The 21797-nt window shown below is 57.0% G+C and overlaps 1 protein-coding gene across 4 annotated transcripts; it reads left to right on the top strand.

Moving 5' to 3' along the window:
* Positions 1-4204: 4204 nt before the first annotated feature.
* CD164L2 (CD164 molecule like 2) lies at positions 4205-20835 on the top strand (the record flags this gene model as incomplete). 4 transcript variants are annotated; one of them, XM_084652344.1, is made up of 6 exons in its annotated part: positions 4232-4540; positions 8655-8759; positions 12267-12344; positions 13018-13170; positions 15445-15607; positions 19754-20835. In XM_084652344.1, the coding sequence occupies exons 1-6, from the start codon at positions 4456-4458 to the stop codon at positions 19758-19760; spliced, it is 591 nt and encodes a 196-aa protein (XP_084508470.1). In that variant the 5' UTR covers positions 4232-4455. The 4 variants fall into 4 exon arrangements, with proteins under 4 accessions (XP_084508471.1, XP_084508473.1, XP_084508470.1 ...); XM_084652346.1 differs by having other exon boundaries at positions 4256-4540; positions 13018-13155; XM_084652345.1 differs by lacking the exon at positions 19754-20835 and having other exon boundaries at positions 4205-4540; positions 15445-15611.
* Positions 20836-21797: the final 962 nt, after the last annotated feature.

Here is a 21797-nt window from a genome sequence, read left to right as displayed (position 1 = left end):
ATGCTTTCCTTGCAACCAGCGGCTACCTATTTCCTTTTTTTTTTTTGTTCAAGGAGAGCTGAGATTCTTGCCTAATCCGTGACTCCAGGAGCCGAGGCTTTCAGGAAGACACCAAAAAAGGTGAGAGTTGGCAATGCTCCATTCCTGCTTTAGCGTCGTGTACCATTGCAATGGGTTTCCCCTGCCCACCTGCTAGGCATGCTTCAAGAAGGACTGAGGTTATAGAAAGCGAAAGGTAAAGTGGGCTGGGGATCCTGCCTGTTCTAGGGCACACAGCCACTGCAATGTGAGGGGTCTGCAGCAGAGGGTTGTCGGGCCTTTAAAAGCCTGTGTGATCTCTCCTTCCTTCAGGTCCTCCGGATGCGACAGTATAATGAGAAGCCCTATTGTCCCCCTGAGTCTGGAGAAAGGGGCAGGGTTACAGCTGATCTGGAAGCTTTAGGGAAATATTGGGCATTTTAAAAAAAATCTCACCCCTCCTGCTGCATAAACCAGGGTGTGGGGGAGTTTGGATTGAACGACTGGCTGTAATCTCCAGCTGGACCAGGAGGCGGTGTTCAGAGCTAAGGTTACACAGAGCCAGTCACAAGACCCAGGATTGGTAGGGCTCAGTTTTTCATCCTTTCCTTCTTTTAAACTTTTCTGTGCTGTCCAATGGGCAACTCTGTGCTCAGCGAAGCGGCCCCCTGAGAGTGGCAGAACTGTGGGGCGTGTCCTACGGGTGTTGTGCTGACAGCACCGTGGGCAAACGCGTATGCCGCTCAGCCCAGCCAGAGACACAGAAAGAGCTGGGTGGCTTTGTAAGACAGCAGAAGAGGGGAGCTTTTTCGTTTAGGGCCTGATCCAACATGCAGTGGCTTCCCTTGGACTTGGGTCAAGCCCTTACCGGACTGCTGGCCAAAAGGGAGGGTCTGTCATAACCCGGGAGCAGCAGTGATTAAAGTGAGACAGTTATTAAAGTGTGCCCCGCCGTGACCTGGGTTGATCTAAGTGTTGGGGGGTTTGGCCAGGTCTCTGAGGCCTGCCGCCCCCCCCCCCCCCATATTCACTTTAAGCACCATATATAAAATTATACAGCAGCTGGTTTGGACAGCAAATGCAACTAAGGATGTTGCAGATGTTCCACTGGATCGTTGGCAAGAGTAGGGCTGAGCAAGCCTGTGGTGCTGGGGAACGGGCACCTCCCACAGAAACGTTAGGAGCGACTTTGGCATTTTCCCAGGTATGAAATGACACACACGAGTCTGAGAGAGCGACTGGGCTAAATGAATCTGTCTCTGGTTCTTATCTGGCCCCCTGTTACCGTAGCATCTGAGATCCTCACAGGCTTTAGTGTATTTAGCCTCGCTATGCCCCATGAGGCAGGGCAGTGCTTTGACTCCCATTGTACAGATGGGAAACTGAGGCACAGAGAAGCTAAGTGAGGTGGCCAAAGTCACAGAGGAGGTCTGTGTTGGAGCTGGGAATTGGACCAGTCTCAAAGGTACAGGCTAGTGATTTAACCAGTGGGCTATCCTTCCTCTCATATCCACCATGCCTGACTGACTAGAACAGACAGCCCATCACACGGAGTGAGTTCCATGGGTGATCCGCGTGGCCAGCTCTTGCAATTTTATTGGAAGTCTTCAGATATTCCAGGTTTTTCTTAGAGCCCCAGCTCCCCGAGTCAGCTGATTACATGAGAATTTCAGGTTTCACAAAAAGAAATTAAGTTTCTCGCTCTCATGGTTGCTGAGAAAAGTGTCAAAATGCTGAAAACCAGAAGGCAAATAAAAAGAATCCAACTTTTATTATTATGTCAAATCTAATGATTTTTAAGCAAATCTTGTAATTTGGGGGCCTGACTCAGGATTTTTGAATGGCGGGGGTCAGTCGGCAGCATGGAGGAGGGGACCCTCATTTGGGAATGCTGCTTTCTAACCTGAGCATACAACTAGCTGGTCTGTCTTTGGACAGTAGCCAATGCCAGGTGCGTCAGAGGGACTGGACAGAACAGGGAATTATCAAGTGATCCATCCCAGATGGAGATGATACCAAGCTACTCAAGACTGTTAAGTCCAAAGCAGACCGTGAAGAGCTACAGAGGGACCTCACAAAACTGGGTGACTGGGCAACAAAATGGCAGATGTTGATAAATGCAAAGTAATGCCCATTGGAAAACAGAATCCCAACTGTATGTACAAAATGATGGGATCTAAATGAGCTGTTACCACTCAAGAAAGATCTTGGAGTCATTGGGGAGAGTTGTGTGAAAACATCCACTCAATGGGCAGCGGCTGTCAGAAAAGCAAACAGAATATTGGGAATCATTAAGAAAGGGAAAGATAATAAGACAGAAAATATCATATTGCCTCTATATAAATCCATGGTGCACCCGCATCTTCAATACTGCGTGCAGATGTGGTCGCCCCATCTCAAAAAAGGGAAAAGGTCAGAAAAGGGCAACAAAAATGATTAGGGGTCTGGAATGGCTGCTGTGTGAGGAAAGATTAATAAGACTGGGACTTTTCAGCTTGGAAAAGAGATGGCTAAGGGGCGATATGATAGAGGTCTATAAAATCATGACTGGTATGGAGAAAGTAAATATGGAAGTGTTATTCACTCCTTCTCATAACACAAAAACTAGGGGTCACCCAATGAAATGAATAGGCAGCAGGTTTAAAACAAACAGAAGGAAGTATTTCTTCACACAACGCACAGTCAACTTGTGGAACTCTTAGCTAGAGGATGTTGTGAAGGCCAAGACCATAAGAGGATTCAAAAAAGATCTAGATATGTTCCTGGAGGATAGGTCCATCAATGGCAATTAGCCAGGATGGGCAGGGAGGGTGTCCTGAGTCTGTTTGCCAGAATCTGGGAATGGGTGACAGGAGATGGATCACTTGATGATTCCCTGTTCTGTTCATTCCCTCTGGGGCACCTGGCATTGGCCACTGTTGGAAGACAAAAAGAAAAGGAGGACTTGTGGCACCTTAGAGACTAACCAATTTATTTGAGCACAAGCTTTCGTGAGCTACAGCTGATACTGGGCTAGATGGACCTAGATGGACCTTCGGTCTGACCCAGTAGGGTCATTCTTATCCCCTGTTGCCCACTCAGAGCTTCTGGCAGTCAAAGGCTTAGGAACATCCAGAGCAGGGGGCTGCATCCCTGACCATCTTGGTTAATTAATAGCCATTGATGGACCTATCCTCCATGAATGTACCTAATTCTGTTTTGAGCCCCAGTTACACTTTTGGCCTTCACAACACCCCCGGCATCGAGTTCCATGGGTTGACGGTGCGTTGGTGTCATTTACTCCCGTACAAAGTGAGCTCAGATGTGCTGCTGTTCTGGTCTGGTAGCTTTACACACATGTACAGCTGCTTTGCAGGGTAGGGGAGAATTAGGACCCTCCCCTGCAGGTTTCATGGAGGCTCCCCTCTGGCCGACTGGGCAGCAGCATTTGCAAATAAGTTTGGATTTTGTTTCCAGACCTGCACCCTTCTTTGCACACCTCAGGTTCCCCGTCAGGACTCATTTTAGTGAGCTGCAAGTGGCTGACGGTTGGCGCAATAAATAGCAAGCACAGCGCACAATGCAAACAGCAAGCAGCATTGCAAACATGTTCAAAGGAACTTTGTGAACGTCCTGACTTAGGCCCTGTCCATCCCGGCCACTCTGTTTGTGTGCCTGAGTGCAGCCCCCGCCCCCGGCAGCTGTGCGAACGAGCCCGGGCCAACGGGCTAGCTTTTCAGACGCTCCCGGGTAGGCCCTTAGAGAAGAGGTGACATTTCCCCAAGGGACTCAGTGCACACGGTGACACTGAAGGCCCGATTCTTAAAGGAGCTCAGCTGCCAACCTGCACCCGCAGCCCGGAGCTCTCCACCCTGGTGCCAGGGCTCAGCACTCCAGCCTAAATGAGGAATTCCAGGAATTTAGCAAATGTTGGTGCATGTTTTTGGAACTTGCTGGCGAAGGTTCACTGGGCGCTAGTCATGGTGCAAACTGGGCACCCACAGTTGCCCCTTGGCCAAGACCTTTGACCTCCCTGCCCAAAGGGGGGTAGATTCCTGGGGAAAGGGAGGGCTATTTGGGGAGGAGCCGTGGGATTTCTGTTAGCAGGTAGAGAAAGGGCTTGTGTGCACCTGGGGGAGCTTCTGACCCTGGCCTCTGCCCTGGATATGGGGAGGTCGCATCTCGGGGGGGTGCCCTCCTTTGGCTAAGATGGGGGCTTATCTGGAGAAGCAGCTGCGCCCCCACGGGGTCGACAGGGGCAGCACCCGAAGGAGCCCGTGGTTTTGGGTGGGGCCGCACCTGGCTATTCCTCCGCCCCCGGCCGGGACGCTGGCTGCTAGCTCCCCGCCCCTGCGCGCATAAGCTCGCTCCGCTCCGGCTGCTTCCCGGGCGCCCCGCTCGCTCCCCTGAAAGTGACGAACCGCCGGAGCCGGGGACTCGCTCCTGCCCCCCGGAGACATGGGTGCGCCCCGCACCTGGGCGCGGCGGGCTGCGCTCTGCTGCGCGCTGCTTTGCGCGCCCTGGCTGCCTCTCGGCTGGGCAGGTAGGTGGCAGCTTCTCCCCCTCCCCAGCTCCAGCGCCTCTGGGGAACGCAGAGGGACCGGGGTGCCCCCCCGGGAGTCCCCCTCCCCCCGGGGTGACCCCTCCAGCAGGGACCCCGCTCCCAGGCTGGAGCCACAGTCTGGGTTTGTTGAAAATGGAAGCTCAGAGCACGAGGGTCTCTGCCCCCTTCTCCCCCCAAGCCCTGTGCAGCTTGGCAGGACAGCGCTGAGTTTGTTTTCAAAACAACTCCCCCCCTCCCCCCAATCCCAGGTGACCTGGCTGAGCCCTCCTGGGTCTCCTACCACTGGGGACGCTGCTGGGTCCAGGCTCAGGCTCCTCCCAAGTCCTGGGGTTCAGGGGAGCCCTTTGCAGGGCAGCAAATCCAGCCTGGGGCTTGTGATCAGCTGCTGTTCTCACTTCCATTGGTAAGGCAGAGAAACCCCCTGGACTGCATGGCTGGGGCTGCGTTCGCCTGGTTCTGTGACCCATTCCTCCACTGACCAGTTCCAGGCCAGTGGTAACCCATGACCGGCCACCCGCCACTATCCTGTGACCCTGCTCAGAGCAGATCTGTGGCTGGTGCCCAGAGCAGCCCTTGTGCTAAGCTCCCAGCACTGGGGCAGACAATGGACAATGTTCCCAAATGGGGGTATGACCTGAGCTCAAAATCTGGCCCTCAGTTTGCGGGGTTCTCTCTTTAGGGGATTGGAACCGATTTGTGCAGGGTCAATTTCCTTGCTGTAACTTCCAGCTTAAACTGTGCACCTGTGTTTCCCTGCCTCCTTGGGGACTCGCGTGAGCTCTGTGTTCTCACCATGCAAATCCCGCTCTTGTTTCATTTCCCACATGAAATGCTTGGGAGAGATTTCTAGCTCGGGGGGGATTTCTAGCTCGGGGGTGGGGGGATGGCCCACAAGAGACCTAAATCATTCCTCACCGAGCTCTCCAGCTCAGCTGATTGCCTGCCAGTCTGGGACGAGCGCTTGCAGATTCGCTCACCTTTCTGCAGCTGGGACTTTCTGGTGCTCTAGAATCTGAATCCACCTCTCACCAGGGCTTAGCAACAATCTGTGTGTTGTTTTTTCCCTCCAGCTGCCCGATTCCCAGTGTAAAGCATCGGAATAGGCGGCATTCAGCAAAATGTCTGATTCTGTGTGTCTGTGCCTGGCAGGATAAAAATAACTTAAATTCTAAACCTGCCTGAAACCCTGAGAACAAAGTCCTGCTTTCCCATTGGTTACTGTACAGCTCTTTAACTGCTAGGCAAAGAGGAGTGTTAGCACCAAAACACTGTATCCATGGCAATGTGTGGCTCAGCTTTTAACTTAATGCAGGAAGGTAATTGCCTAATTATTTTCTTTTCTCTTTTCATGGTTTGCAATAGCAGGAATGGCCTGTGGGTCAGGCTCCGCCTAGTGGTTAATGGCCAGCTGGTTTGAAGGACCCTTTGTTTCAACTCAGACCCTAAGCTGCTCGTTAGCTGTCCCGAAATCATCCTTTTTGCTCCTGTAATGTGTCTCAGTCCAGCTTTTCCAAGGGTGGGCATCCCTCCCAAGGGGGTAAACCGAGGCACACAGGTTAAGGTCCTCCAGGGCCCCAAACTGGCAGTGACCTCCATGGGTGTGCTGGGATTTACCTGAGTGGAGCTCACTGTGGGATGGGTGCCTAGGTTTTTCCAAGGTAATTGCTAATTTTGGGTGCTCAACTTGTGATCTGGGGCCTGATTCATGACAGTGCTGAGTGCCCCCAACGCCGGCTGTTATCAGCAAGGCCGGCGGGCACTCCGTCCCTCTGAACAACAGGCTCTCGAGGGCACAAGTTGGACACCCAGAGCCTGGGGTGCCCGGAGCCAATGAACCTTTCCTGTACAAACAGTGACCAACGCCCGCGTGCCTTCCGCTGCACGAGTAGCCCCCTCGACTCCTGTGCTTCAAGTTCAGCCCAGGCCTACGTGGGCTTTGGGGAGGAATCCTGCTGTCGTGACACCAAAGGGCCTGTTCTAACCACTAGATCGCGCAGCCTCCCCTCTATCCCCTCCTTATTGGCTAACTTTGCTTCCATTTCGAACAAATAACGCAGGGGCAACAGAGTTCTCCGAAAATAAAAACGAGATGCCCGTTCGATACCTGGGTGACTCACTTTACTTTCCCCTGGGCTATTTTTTAAAATGTTGGGGTGGTGATGAGTAAATGTGGGGGGCAGGCACAGTGGGATCCCACCGGTGATAGTGGTTGGACTTGCTAACGCCTATCCGGGTGGGGGAGGGGGAGGCTGTGTTTTTAAGCCAGCAAGGGCCAGGGCAGGGGGCAAACCCCTGTTAGAAAAAAGCCCAGCCTGGCTGCAGTTCTGGGAGGCAAACACTGGGGACCGCTAGGCTCATGCTGCTGGGAGCTAGGATGCGCTCTGATTTTTATCCTGTGCTGACACCCAGGTTCTGGTTGGACTTTCCATCGAGAGCTTCTCTCTCTAGAATGGACCCTAGCCGTTAGCAAGTATCTGGCCATTAGCAAGCAGGCCCAGTTTGGGGGAATAGCCACGGAGCATGAAGGCTGCTACTTGTATCATTATTTCTAGTGACCTGAAGGGAGATCAGGGCTCCCTGGGGCTGGGGGCTGTGTGGACCGGGATCTGGACAGTCCCTGCCCAAAAGAGTTTACAATCTAAGTAGACAAGGCAAAGGAATGACCCCCATTTTACAGGTAGGGAAACTGAGGTATGGAGCTATTTCAGTGACTTGCCCAGGGTCACCCAACTGGCAATAAACCCAGCTCTCCTGAGTCCAGGTGCAATGCATTAGCCAGGAGACCAGCCTTTAACTGTGAATGCTCCACCCCAGATAGTTTTTATGGGTCCAATCCTCTCAAGTGCCGATTGTCTCCTGGGATGTGCTGAGCATTCTCAGTCACTGATTTCAGGATTGGGACCCATTGTGGCAGCGAATCCTTGGCTCTCCCATGACCAGGCTTTGCCAGTGAATTAGGCAGGAGGCCGGAGGAAGCAGGCTGTCGCCCTAGGACAGCAGCCCCAGAATGTGGGGCTGGTTACAGGAATCCTGCGAGGTCAACGTGGCTCCACCCAGAGCTGGGTGCAGGTGAGGAGTGCTGCAGGGTTGTCCCAGTGCCCCAGCCTCTGGAGGGAACTGCCCAGGGGTAGCACAGGGAAGTTGACCCAAATAGTTTGGGCCATTCACAAAAACAACCGGAGGAGGAGGTGATCCAGCCACGGCCCCACAGACCCTTATGGCCCTTAGCCCGGTGCTTTGGGCAGTCACCGGAGATTTAGGGAACCCAGGGCCAAGGCCCTGCTCTGGAACAGCCCGAAATGGAGGTCTTCAATTCACTGAAAATTCAAAAACCCCTCAGTCAGTTCATCCTGAAGTGAGTTTTTTCAGAACTGGCTTGGATCCAAACAAATCAGCCATTAGCCCAGCTCTGTGTATTTGTGCTTTGAGATCTGTGACTAAAAGGGCTAGGTCAGCGCAAGGCATGGCTGTCGCTCCATGTAAAGCACTGGGGTGTTCTCTGCTTCTCTGGGGAGGGCATTCAGCGCGGGACACCTGTAGCTCAGGGCCACAGCCAGGTGAGGTATGTGAAAATGAATGTCCTACTTTCAGAGATGGAGAAACGGAGGCCCAGATTTTCAAAGGTATTTAGGTACTGAAGTGACGTGCCTGAGGACAGGGAGGCATAGGCTTTGGAGAGCTCTGACTCTATCCCGTGCTCAGACCACAAAACTCTACCTCTCTTGGGTCTAATCCTTAGACTCTAATCCACCTAACTTCCAAGAGGGGGCAAGGGCTGGAATGTCTTGACTCTCCAGACGCTCGCCGGGGCCGTGGCTTGCTGGGTCTGAGTGTCGCTCAGAGGCCATGGTACCAAGTCGCCCATGGGGGATGCTGGCCAGGCTCCCGAGAAGGCCCCCGGTCAGGTCAGAACCGAGGGGGCTGGGGACTGTTCTGTGTCTGTGAAGGCTTCACTTAGCAGTTCCGAGGTGCCCTTCAACCTTGACGTCTCATGGCTCCGTGCCCCGTCCTCCAAGCAGAAAGACGGCGGGGCGGGCTAGTTACCCGGCTGCTTGCTGTGACCTGACATCTGGCGTCCTCTTGGTTTTGGCAGGAGAGTGCAAACAGCTGGAGCCCTGTGAGAGGTGCATTGAAGGAGACGCTTCCCGGAACATCACAGACTGCGTGTGGATGCACTGCGGAGCCTTGGAGGAGCCAGGTACGGTGGGGGAGCACCTCGAGTTCTCCTGTGTTAACCCTTTGCAGCCTGGCCCCATGGGTCCTGCTGGCCAGGAAGTAGCCGGTTGTGTTCAAACATCGGCACAGCTTCCACCGTCAGCAGGGATCTTAAAGCCTTCTCCCAAACCCTCCGTGTAGGGCGAATCCTTGGCACGGTTCTCAGACCCACCCTGGGCCCAGGAAATGGCTAGAAACAGGCCCTAGGATTGTTCTGCTGGTGGCCTGGAAAGTACCAGTGTCTTAAGTGTTAGTGGGCCCTGTTCCCTTTGAGCTAGAGTCTACGCACCCACAACTGGGGTCTGGTTTTCACGAGGGCTCAGAAAACCCATCTGTAAGGGTCACACTGAGGGCTTGGAAAGACCGGCCCTCTCTGCAGGTGCCCAAATGGGTGGGCACTTTTACTGTGGTCAGGCCATGTGCTCTCTCCCGACGCCAGTGTCCGTGATGGGTCGGACGCTGCACCTGTCACCGGGGTATCGGGCTGTCACCGGGGTATCGGGAGAGGGTTCCACTGCGAATGGTTTCAGGACAGATTTCCTGACTGCCTTTCCCGGCAGGGGTCTGCGTTCGCGCTCTCTCTGTTGGGGCGGGTTTGTCCCCGGGCCAGACAGGGCGCTGCTGGTTGTATTCGGCGCTGCTAGCCGGGTGGGGGATTAGGCTGAGCTGCTTCCTCTCATGTTGGCAGGGTGGTGGGGAGTTTGCTGCCCTTTGACAGCTGAATTCCAAGCTTTCTAAGTGATTCAGTGACGGAAGGTTTCTTCACTGTCCACCTAGTCATGTCCTGCTTCCCTACGGAAACCATCTTGGAGAAATCTCCCTGTCTCTGGACGCTGGTCTCGATGGGGGATGCTGGGGAACCCACACCCCACCCCAGCTCAGCCCTCTAGTGGAGGTGACCACCCTGGTGAAAGCAGAGTTCTCCTCCTTGCGGGATAGACGGAGGACGCGGAGGGGCCCCGGCTGGTTCTGTGAGCTGAGGCCTGGCTTCCCTGGCTGCTAGTCTGGCCACCTCTTCCCTTGCAGCGCCCTGCTCGAAAGCCAGACTGAGGTCAGGCCCAGCTGCCCGCCGCAAAAGCCTCTGCGGTACAGTGAGGAGCCAGCCCGCAGGGAGCCGCTAAACCCAGCGGAGAGGCAACAGCTGGCCTACTGTGGTCTGATTAAGGGTGGGGACGGGGGACCAAGAGTCATTAGTGGGGGGCCCCTCCCCAGTCACATCATCACCCCCCAAATTACCCAGCATCCCCCACACATTCACCTGCCAAAAATCCCATTATCCTCCCACCCTGTCCTAAGCCATCGCCTCCCACAGCCCCGTGAATCACGCTCCCCGGTATCGAGTGCCACCCGCCCCCAGCTGCTTCTACTGGCGGGTGCAGCCTGTCTTCCCCCCCCACCCCACCCCACCCCCTGCAAAGACCTCTGGCTCTAGGCCTCACCCCTCCAGCCCCACCGCCGGCCAACAGCAGCAGCGCCACCTGGTGGCCGGTGCAGGGCTGGTGGGTTGCTAGCTCAGTCTGCCGTGGCTGGCGGTGCTTAATTTGCAAAGGCAGAAGTGCCGGGGCTCCAGCGGTAACCCTGGCATCCTCTGCCCAGCATGGCCTTGCGTGCCACCGAGAGGCTGGGGCTGAGCCCTGCCAACCCCAGGCACAAATTAAGCTCCGGTGGCCGGGCAGCCCAGTTCCCCCAGTGAGCAAAGAACAAACTCCGCTCGCTGTTCTGGTGTGTACGCCCCGGCCCACCCTATGCGCGCTGTGGCCAGCAGAGCCACTTGCCACGCCCGCTGTCCCATTGCTCTGCCGGGGGCACCGAGGGGATCAGGCCCAGCTGGGCAAGGGGAGTTGGGTTGTCCCTTTCAGAGCCGAGTGAGGAAAAGTGACAGACTGGCGACTGCGTGAGGATCTTTCCTGCTCATCCGTGTAATTCATTCTCTTGCTTCTGTCCCGCTATGCAGTGTTGCATGAGCTCTCCAAGCTGGAGTCTTTGCAAAGTCCCTGCTCTGTGACCCATGGAAGACACTAGGTCTTTGCTGTGGGAGTCTGTCTCTTTCAAATCTCCCCCTGGTGCTTTAAAGCCCAGGGCCCAGCCAGCCCTGAACAGAACAGCACACGGCATCTTTGTTTTCTGGGTGGGTGTCCTGTTGCTTTGGGAGGGGGCTCTGGATGCTTCTGCTGCTACCTTCAATAACAACTGATGTCGTCGGGAGTGCGGGGGGAGGGAGAAGCAGAGATAATGGAATCGAAAATCCTCCACTTCCCAATGGGTGGGGCAGATAACTGAGACAGAAGAATGTGCGGCAAGAAGAAGCCGACCCATCAGCCCAAGCACATGGACCTGCAGAAAACCCAGTAGCTTAAAAATACCTGCCACTTTGTTTAAACTCTTTTGGGAAGCCCAGGCTCCTTTGGTGACTTTAACTAAAGTAACCAGAGTCTGTCTATTTGGAGATCACGTCACCTGCTGGTAACATGCAGCCATTTCTGGGGTGAGATGCCTCAGATTCTGCTCTGCTTGCAAGTCAACCATGACCTCTTGCTCTAGAAGTGGCATCTGAACAGCTTGTCTGCGTGGCTGACAAGCCAGTAGGCTGCCTCTCGCTCTCCAGGAATGGGTTTCTGGTGTGCCATGCTAGGTCCAGCTGCCTGTTGGTCCAGCCATCTTCATCCAGCCGCCATGTGCTGGGATGGGCTTCTGCCAGGTTACTGGGGTCTGGAGTGAAGCTATGTAAGGGTCCATAGCTGAAATGATAAAATAACAACTGGCTTTCCAAAGGGGATGGAGCTCATGCAGCTGAGCTGACGCCAGGGTTGTGACTTGAGTTCCACAGGATCCCATCGATCTGGGGGTCTGTGGATCCCAAATAGGCTGGAATTTGTGGTTAGGTGTCTAATGCTGGAGAGAGCCACTTATAGGGACAAAACAATGGGAGATGTGATCTCCTTGCTGTTCTTCCACCCTCCAGGAACTGAAATATCCCCAAGGGTGAGAGCCAGTCCCTGTCTCAGCCTACGATGGGGCTCTCCCAGGACTTACAGCTCCTGGGGGAATTGTCGGTACAAACCACGGGCCCTGATGAAAGCTGCATGGATCCGATGGGGGGAGAGGTTTGCCGGTCGTCCAAGAAACGCCGTTCAGGAACGCATCCCCGCGGGAGATCGTGTTCCAAGCGTGATGCCGTCCGCACAAGCTCTGGGCGTGATGCTGGGCAGGGCCTGGGGGAGCAGAGGCTGCTGAGGCAAAGTCGGGACATGTCAAACTCAAAGCCCGTATGCTCATTTGGGCAGGTTTGGACTTTTGAGTCCTTAGACTCTGCTTCCCCAGCGCTCATGTGTGGCTTACCAGGCTGACCACACAGTCTCGCTCATTGTCTCCCCACGCCAGCCAGGCCTCACCCACTCAGAGCCCTCCTCGCGGGGGGGAATGGCAGGGTTTTCTAGAGGGCAGGTTTGCTCAGGGGAGTTTTGTGGAAGTTTTTTCCTCTTTCCTTCAGGGCCTGGGGACTGCATTGGGAAGGGAGAAGCCACCAAGGAGACATGCTCCATCTACAATGTCACAGCTACGTGTCCAGGTAACTTCCCGGGGTGAACGCAGCCGCACAGGCCGTGGGTGGAGTGCAGCACCAGGCCTCGGCAGACCTGTATTCTGTCCCTGGCTCAGGTGCTATTTATTTTCCCATCTGTCAAATGGGGACGATATTCCCCCTTCTTTGCAAGGCGCTGTGCGAGCTGATGGTCTCAATGTAAGTGCCTGGTATTGCTGCTGTTTATCATCTGCTTTTGTGTAAGAGAACCGCAGCTGTGAGACCAGCCCCGGCCTCTCCCTGCAGGAGGCGCTGTGGAGAACGTGGCAGGAGCACTGGCTATCAAGGCAGCAGCTAGCTACTCCTGTCCTAGCTGCTTCCAGGATCCTGTAAACACCTCTGACTAAATGTGTGCAGGAGCCCCTGCCTGCAGCTAATTGCATGCATAGGGTATAAGCAGGGCTGCCTGTCCTGGGAGAAGAAGGCGCAGTTCCATGGGCTCAACCCGTTGGGGAACTTGATATGTCTGACGGCCAATTGATGTCCCCAGCTACATGAGACCCAGCCGCTCCCAGCAGGGGACGCTGTAGGGAACGGGGCAGGAACAGTGACGGTGGGGGAGCTCCAGTCCCATCTGCTCCAGTCCCAGCCATGGTAAGAGCCAGAGAGGAACTCTGGCCTCTAAGCACCTTGTTTTGTTCTGCCACCCTTGCCCCCTCAGCATGGAGAGCGCCCACCAAGGAGCCCCGGAGAGCGCCCACCAAGGAGCCCCGGAGAGCGCCCACCAAGGAGCCCCGGAGAGCGCCCACCAAGGAGCCCCGGAGAGCGCCCACCAAGGAGCCAGAGATCCTCACGCCAGGCAAGTGGCACCCAGGTGGGGATCTAGGGTGACCAGCAGTGGCAGGCTGGAGTAGAGGCAAGTTCAAATTTGTGGTTCTTGCACCAGGCTCGGGTCAGCGGGGAGGAGTCTGGCAGGGTTTGTTTTGGTGAGAACACTCACTCTTCCTTCCCGCGGCAGACAGCCAGTTGAATGTCTCTTCGTTCTAGAATTTCTCCTGCAGAAACAGGGGGAGGGAAGCGTGTGCTGTAATTCAAGCACAGGCCTGGCCCTCAGGACTCCTGGGTTCCACTGACAGTGCTGGCTGTGACACTTCTGCAAAGTCCTCCTGTCCCTCCCCCGCTCCGTGCCTCAGTTTCTCCATCTGCACTGAAAAGGAGAATAATGACATTCTTTCCCTGCCATCCCAGGGAGAGTTTGGAGGGTTACTAATCACTGCCTGAAGTGCTTCTAGGTTAATGCCCGGTGCTATACAAAGGCAAAGTATTCTATTAATCAGAGCACTGTCACATAGGGGAGAGCCCCATTTTGGGGATCTCCAAATATTTGGTGAAAGCCTAGCATGTACTAAGGCAGGGGTGGCTGACATCTCTCCCTGCCGAGCTCCCCGGGCTGCGTGCGGTGCCTTTTGTGAAGCATCCAGCGCTACCTATTATGTCTGAACGATGGATCTGACTTCTTTTACAAGGGGGTGTGAGACACCCGCATACTAACTTATAGGCACAGTTAACTGTGATTTGTTCGTGCAAACCAGGTCATCGCTCATGCAGAGTATCACAAGTTGATCAACTTGCACACTCATTTTGCATGTGTATTTGGGGCCCAAACGTTCGGAAAAATCAGACCTGTGTGCAAGTGAGAGAGAGAGCCCTCTGATTTTACATAGAGACTCTCCAAGCATTGCTTCACTCCCCACTAAAATGCAGCCGAGCCCTGGGCTCGTAAGAGCTCTGGGTGGAGAGGACCCCAGCACCTGTGAGACAGGCTGTAGCAATGCAGCATGGGATAGGAAGAGGATACCGTATCCAGCTGCACCTGCCTGGGGAAATGGAGGCAGGCAGCATGCAATGGGCACAAATACTCTTTCCAGTTCCTGGCTCATTGTTTGCTAGGGCGGGTGGGGAGGGTAACCAGGTGGGAGTATGGGGAACGGGACGGCAGTGTTATGGGAAGGAGCCTTTTTCCAGGAAGGAGGAGCAGGAATCAGAGAGCTTTCAGCTAATTAAAATGAGTAACTTTATCCCGGAGCTTTGTGAATTATTGATCCAGCCCAGGCTCTGATGGGCAGTCGCTCTCGTTAGCAGAGCAGCTGATGGCTTCTCTTCCCAGTCCTCCCATTCCGCATGCAGGTGGTTCGCTCTCACACACTCACACTCACGCAGTCTCTGCTCTGCAGTAAACTCTCTGCTGCAGCAGGTGCTGTGGACAGAGGAACGGGCTGGCAGAGCGAGAGCACTGAAAGGGTTAAACTCCATTCCGTAAACAGTCTCCTTCCAGTGACCCCTCTGGAGTCTGTAGTGTGCATGGGGGACCTGCAGCGTACCCCCGACCCTTTGCATTTCACTCTGTTATAAAACATATCAGGCTGCAGAACGCCGCTGCTCTGTGTTTCTGCCCCTTCCTCTCACATCTGCCGCCAGACGGGTCTAGTTCTTCCTCGCCAGTCAACCAGCTGCTGCGTCACCATCAGCTTCGGTGCCTGAGAAGCCATCTGGGCTTGGGAGATTAGATCATGAGAGGAATCCGAGCATGCGGGCTGTGCTGGAATGCAGCCACCTCTGGGGGGGAGGCAGCTGCCCACTCGTACACTGCAGCACTGGTGGGGTGGGGAAGAAGAGATGCTGCTGGCCAAAGAGAATGGGGGAAGTGCCATGGGATCTGGAATGACCCTCGTCCCAAACAACCAGGACCTCAGCTTCATCTCTGATGGCCCGGTCCCCCTGGCACCATGCTGGGGCGTTGGCAGAGAAGGCAGTGTTCTCTCCGGGTGGAATGCCCCTCCTGGTTCCTGGAGAGCTTTAGGTGAGCCTGTTCCAGAGCCTAGGGCATCTCCCATCTCTTCCTCCTGGCCCTTTCCCTCCGTCACTGCCTAGGGAAGCCCTGCTTAGCCAGGGGCAGGAGAGAGGTCTTGCCTTCAGCACCAAGGACAGCATCCCTATTATCTGGGCTCGGGGCCCCAAGGGCCCAGAAGCCTGCTCAGGTGGCCAGTAACTAGGGAGCAGGTGGCATGCCGGGAGAAGGAGCGTGGCGTTGCAGGGGGGTGCGCGTGGCGCCAGGCCCCAGTAATGCCCTTGCTGCTTCCCCCAACAGGGACGACAGCCGGCCCCCCGCTGACGGCCACCCCCGAGTTCCGCCCGCCTGGCTTCAACTCAGCCAGCTTCGTGGGGGGGATCGTCCTCGTGCTGAGCATCCAGGCCGTCTTCTACTTCATCGTCAAGTTCCTCAAGTCCAAGGACAGCACCTACCAGACACTGTAAGCTCCCCCACACACACACACTGTCTTGGCCAGGCTCGGTCCTGGGGCTCGAGGACAGCTCCGATCCCGGGAGCGGCTGGGGGCGAGCCCTGCCACGTGGGCTGTGTGTGATGGGGCATAGAGGGAGACCCACTGGTGCCATAGGCTCGATATTGACCCACCCATAGCTGTACACGGGGCAGCTACTAGATCCAGCCGGGTCCCGGGGGGAGGGGTGGGGGCTTAGCACTGTCTGGCTCCCATCTTTCCACCCGTGTTTAGAAAGCACTGACTGCAATCTGTCTAGAACCTCCGTGGGCATGTTTTCCCCTGCCACAGCTAGGCAGTCGTGTGCGTCTGGGGTCTCTGCACCTGCTCCCCTGGGCGCTGCGAGACCCTTGCGTGTCTGTCTCCGCCAGCTGCGTGCACGTGGCCGTGTGTGGCGTCTCATCCAGGCTCCTCTCTCTTGCTCGTGGCCGTGCATCGCTGGTTCACGCTCATGCAGGCCCTGCTGTGAAACTTTCCGTGTTCTCCTTTTCCCCTGTCCTGTCCCCCTTATGCTCACTGGGGCATCCGCTCTGCCTCTCCCTGCTCTGCAGAGGCCAGGTCTCCCCAACGCGCGTGCTCTGTGAGCAATAAACCCCAGCTTTCCCTCTGGTGGAGACTCGTCCCCCATGTGTTTCTCATCTGGTTGTTTTTCTGCCTCCTCATCCATCTGTTGTCGCCCGTTCATCTCTCTGGTGCCTGCCAGCTGGCTTCTCCCCTCCCCGAATCATCCCCCACCTCCTGCCATTCGCAGCAGAGACACAGGATCCAGGGACTCAGCCCCTAGGAAAGCTCGTTCTGCTGCAGAGCCGGAGCCCTCCTTGTTTAAACCCTCATGTTGACTGTGGCCTGGCTGGGGCATGTGGGGATGGGCCGGAGCTGGGAAGTGGCCGTTTGCGAGAGGGGAGGCTGGGCCAGAGTCACTGAAGCTGGATGAAATGGGGCCTCGCTCGCTCTTTTCCCCGTGCTGGGGTAGGGCATCTCCAGAGGCTCTGGGCTGGGCCCCTTCAAGCCCCCCAACACCCACACTCCTCTGCTGCTCCCTAGCCTATGCGCTCCTCCACCTGCCAGCCCATCCAGAGCCCCCTTCCCCTTTCCAGGATGAACCCACTTGGCCTGACTCCCCTGCCCAAGGTACCATACACCATGCAGGGACTGACCTCTGGGCATGCCCAAGTCCTGGGCACATGCTCGCCTCGTTTCACCTGGGGCCCTGCCTCTCTCAGCCCCAGTCCCGGCTCGGGGACTTTCTCTCTTGTGGGAGTAGGGCCCCTGCCTCCCTTCACACCCCATAGGAGAGCGTGGAGGGTAGAGTCTTGCGCTGGGCAGGGAGCTGGGCCTGTGTCTAATGTCAGGGGCTGTCCCCTCTCTCTGTGTTTCCCTTGCACGCTGCCCGGCGCCAGGGAGGAGAACCAGTAGGTGTGGCTGTGTGCGCGAGCAAGGCGACGGGAAATGGGCCACGGCCGCAACAAGAGAAAACCTCACCCTTCCTTGGAGCTGCCCCTCGCTGGGGCTGGGGGTGTCTCCAGGGCAGCATGTTAGCCCAGCCTGCTCCCTTCCTGGCTGCGTGCTGCACGGAGGGGGCATGCAGGCCTTGGCTAGCCCGTTCGCTTGTATAAAAATGCTGTCTCCTTGCCCAAAGGCGGGGCCGAGTGCCCCACTCAAGGGATGGAGCTGAGTAATGTCCCCACAGCTATTTAATGGGATGCTACCCTGTTCCCATCCACCACCACGGCCCACTGCTGTCACAAGCGTTTTCTTGGCTGGCGTCTGGCCGTCTCTACCCCCCGCCCCAGCCCCTGTGCTACAGCAAGGCTCTCTGCTGTCATAGCAGTTCCCAAACAACCCCCTTTGTGGACTGGGAAATCAACCCTTCCTCCCTACGTAAGCGTCCTCAGTCTGGCTCCAGCTTGGCTTTGTGCAGCCAGGCTGTGTGGAAAGCCTTTGCTTGTGCCCCGCCTGATTGGCTTCTCCGGTGCTCGCGTGGCCCTGGTGAGGGAGAGAGTGGTGTAGTGGGGGAGTTAGAGTGGGAGGGCTGGGTTCTGTTCCTGCCTCTGCCACTGGGCTCGCTGCAGAACCTCTGTGCCTCAGTTTCCCCAGCTGTACACTAGTAATAGCTACCTGTAAAACGCTGTGGGGTCCTTGGCTGGAAGATGCCAGAGACGTTGTTACAGGGGTGAAGCGGCAGGACATACAACAATGAGGAGAGCCTCTGAAATCTGCAGGGGAGTGTGTCCTGCTGGAAGCAATTCTGCGCGGCCCTTCCCCCTGCACTCCCAAGTACGCTGAACGGAGCAGGCAGGGTCTGTTCTCTTAGCACTGTAGCGCCTAGAAGACCCGAATACGATCAGGCCCCCCAGTGCCAGGGGCTGTACAGAGGAGAGTGAGACACAGACCCCGCCCCAAGAGGTTGACTGTCTTCAAGAGGGAGAGGAAGGATTATCCCAGTTTTACAGAGAGGGAACTGATTCCCTGCACGCCCATCAGCCAGACTCTTCCAATGAGGTCAGCCCCTCGCACACTGGGCTCTTGAAAATCTGGCCTGAACTGCGTGCCGCATGGACTCGATGGCACAATCAGAAATCGAATCTAGGTCTCCCTGAACCCCAGCCCGGTGCATTATCCCCGAGCCCATCCGCCACCCCCAGCTGTGTGAAAACTGCGTCCAGCTCAGAGCGGGTCTTAGGAGCTCTCCCTCCGGCAATTCCTGCTGCCGGGGCTCGTCGGGGAGGCAGTGAGATGCCTGCCCCTCGTGTCCTCTTCCTGAGCCCCCCCCCCCCCCCCGGAGCAATTTCCAAATAATCCTGTCCCTGAATTTCTCACTTGATTGCTGAATCCCGAGGAGGATTTTTGTTCATCCCCCCGCCCCCTGGTGGCAGGGCAGGTGATGCTATGCTGGCTCGCTGTGGGGCCATCTCTAAAATACAGGGTGCTCCTGGCCACTGGCATCCCCAGCAGCTCCCCGTTCTGTCTGGATGGCAGCATCTATCTGGATGTACCGTGGCTCTGCTCAAGGTAGCTTAGCAGCAGACGGCTCTGACCGCCCCCACCCCGCCACCCCCCCCCCCCCCGGGCCAGCAGCATGTCTGCCGGTATCGCTTTGTCCCCCCTTCCCCAACGCAGCCGTTGTGAGGGGAAGGTGGGATGGTTAACAGGGCCTGTACCCCTCCCTCTGCCCGCTCCCCCCCCAGCCGTCTGCGTGCTCTTGCTGTGCCGTTGTGTTGCCGTGTGGGTCCCTGGGGGGCGGCTGGGGGCATGCTGTGTGCAGTGGGCCGAAGCCTTGTGAGCGCGGGGGCGGAATTAAAGCTGCACGGTTTGATTTCTCCAGGGTGGCTCTTTATTGCTGGGTGGATCCCAGCGCAGGGGCGGGAGGTTGAGGACAGCTCAAGGCGTGGAAATCGCTTGGCAGAGTTACACGGGCCCGGGCAAACTGGGCTGACCTGCCGGGCATGGGCCGGTGCTGCCGTAGCAGGTATCTGGTTCCCCTGCCCCGCCAGGCTGCGAGGGCAAATGGATGCCTGTCCAGCTTTGTCCTCCAGGCGTGCGAAGGGCCCTTGAGGCCGGCGTGCGCCCACGCCCCTGCTATCGTGTCAGGCTCTCTGATAGAAGGGTCTCTGGGAGACCATCTCCAGCACCCGCCGTGTGCATTAGGTCCTAAGGGGCCGGGGAGAGGCTGAGAACGTTTGGGTTTTCAAGGACAAGGACGGGGGTGGCCAGTACAATCTGCCCGTGGGAAGCAAGGAGCCATGTCCCTGGGCTGTGCATAATTGGCCTGTTTCCCTACAAGCAGCCCTGTGTCTGTCTGTCCGTCCCCCACCCATGGTTTATTTGCCCATCTAACTACATTACCCTCTTGGGGCCAGATCGACAGCGGGATGGTGCTGCCCTGGTTTAGGGACAGAGGAGGATCCTCTGCTGAGAGCTGCCTCCCTGGGCTGGGATTGAACCAGCGACCTGGTTGTGAAGGGTTCCTTGCGCTGCCAAGCCCCTGGGGCATCCAGGCCTGTCTGAGCCAGCAGCCTGCGCCAGGGTGGGGAATGGCTGCGCCGGGGGCGGGCAGCGATTGCAGTAGGACTCGGCCCTCGCTGGTGAGCTCTCTTCTTTGTCCCACCGCATTAGGATCTGACGGCTGATCCCCGGGGCGGTGCGATGAAGTGGTTTCCTGTGGGAGGAGGAATGGAAGACGAGGCGGTCAGTGCTCCGGCTGCCCTGCTTGCTCGCAGCAGCGCCCCTCTCCCTCCTTCAGCGCCGCTTGCTGGGGCAGGAGATCTGGGCGCCGTGGAGCTATGCAAAGCACTGCCAGGCCGGGTCCTCCGGCTTGGAGCCATGTGGTCCATTAGACTCGTCACGGGGAGGCCTGGCCCCGGGACCACACACGCTCCATCCCAGGCTCAGGCCAGTCCCCAGCAAGACCTAATGTCGCTGCCTTGTTTGGAAAGCTCAGGGTGCCCTCCTGGCCCTGCCCTCTCTGGATGGATGGACCCCCGGGGCTGATGGGCTCAAACCACCTTCGCCGGACCCTCCACGGCACAGCTCTAGCTCTGTTTGATTGTTCGTTTCTCCCCCGCCCTGTGCCCCGGGCTGGCGAGCTCCCATTTCCTGCTATAATTCCAGTGGGTGAGGGGGGCAAAGCTGGGTCAGCCACTTGCCTGGGGTCAGCAGTCCACTGGGCCTTCACCTTCTGTCTGCTGGAGGAACATGCCTCCCCCCACTCCCATGCACATGCCTTGAGCCCTCTGCCCCATCCCGGCCTGTAACTTCTCACCAGCCTTCATCTTTGTAACCCCTGCTCAGTCGTGCCGACTGATCCTCAGACAAAGGGCTTTCCCAGGCTACAGGGGCTGGAGAGGTCTCCCCTAGGCTCAGGTGAGCTTCCTAGTGCTGTTCCTTCTGGAGATCTCAAGGGACCCACAACCCACTGCTGGTTTCCTCTTTAAGGGTGGCCTAAGGGCCCCCCCAAGATGTTCCCCAGATCATCTCTCTGGTGCCTGCCAGCTGCCTTTTCCCCTTCCCAGGCCCAATCTGCTCTCACAGGGGGCTGGTTGTGTTATTCCCCACGCTGGCTCCGTTTCCCCTGGGCGGGCTGCAGCCCCAGCCAGGCTGGTGGGACTCCAGGCTCCAACCCCTGGCCACGCAGCGCTGCGGGGGGATGGAGTCATTGCACGCAGAGGAGGTAAATAAAAGCACTTTCTTGTTCTTGACTCTTGGGTGTCTGGGTCATGTGTGGGAGCGACGGGGACTGCGTTACATCCAGGGAGCTGCCAGCGCCGCGGTAGCCTGATGAGCAAGTTTCCTGCAGCTGGCAGCCCCCCGCTCTGGTGGGTGGGATCTGGAGCATACACCTGGGACGGGCAGAGGGGAGCTGGGCTGTCCTGGGAGGACAGTTATGGACTTAACCTTCGCCTCCTCTACACCGTGTGTGCACCTGGGCCCGGGGTGATTAGTTCTCACCCGTGGCCTGCTGACAATGGGGCTGTTCAGCAATGCAGGCAGCTGCATTCCTCTTCTCCAGGGCCAGCAGCAGGGAGCCAGGCTGCTGAACTGCATGGCTGCCCCTGGGCCTGGCCCACATCCCCTAGGCCCTGATCCTGAGCAGCAGTAAGCCCCTGGCCACTGCAATGGGATCCTCTTGCTACGCTCAGTGATCAACCGGCGCCCGAGTGGAGAGGGACATGGGGTTGCAGCGGGGAGGTGCTGTGTTTGGGGTGGCTGTGAATGGCCGGGGCTGGGAATGTTCCAAGTGTGGGGTTTGGCTCTGCCTAGCCCCACTGGGAGTGAAGGATTTGGTCTGTGTTCTGCTCTCCTCCCTGTTATTCGTAGGAACAGAAACCAAACCATCCAGGGATGTGAGCTTTGGACCCCACTGTGAAGGGACGGTGTTATCCCCTTTTCACAGATGGGGAAACTGAGGCACGCAAAGGCGGCCGCAGCAAGGCGTTTGTTTCAGTGCTAAGAACCGAACTCACGACTTCCTGGCTCCCAGCCTTGTGCTCGGCACCGCACCTCGCATTTGAGCACTACAGCTGTCAGCCCGACCCAATCCTCAGCACAGAGTGGGACTGCCCCAGCGAGTGTGTGTGTCTCCCCTTTGCAGGGCGTTGTCATGGCATGTGGCCGAGGACAGGGGGTCTCAGAGTGTGGCCACCAGCTCTTGCTGGCGGCT

Source organism: Lepidochelys olivacea (assembly GCF_965140295.1).
Source record: "Lepidochelys olivacea isolate rLepOli2 genome assembly, chromosome: 19".
Classification (NCBI taxonomy): Eukaryota; Metazoa; Chordata; order Testudines; family Cheloniidae; genus Lepidochelys; species Lepidochelys olivacea.
Note: the sequence above shows the minus strand (reverse complement) of the source record. Positions and strands in the feature narration are given on the sequence as shown.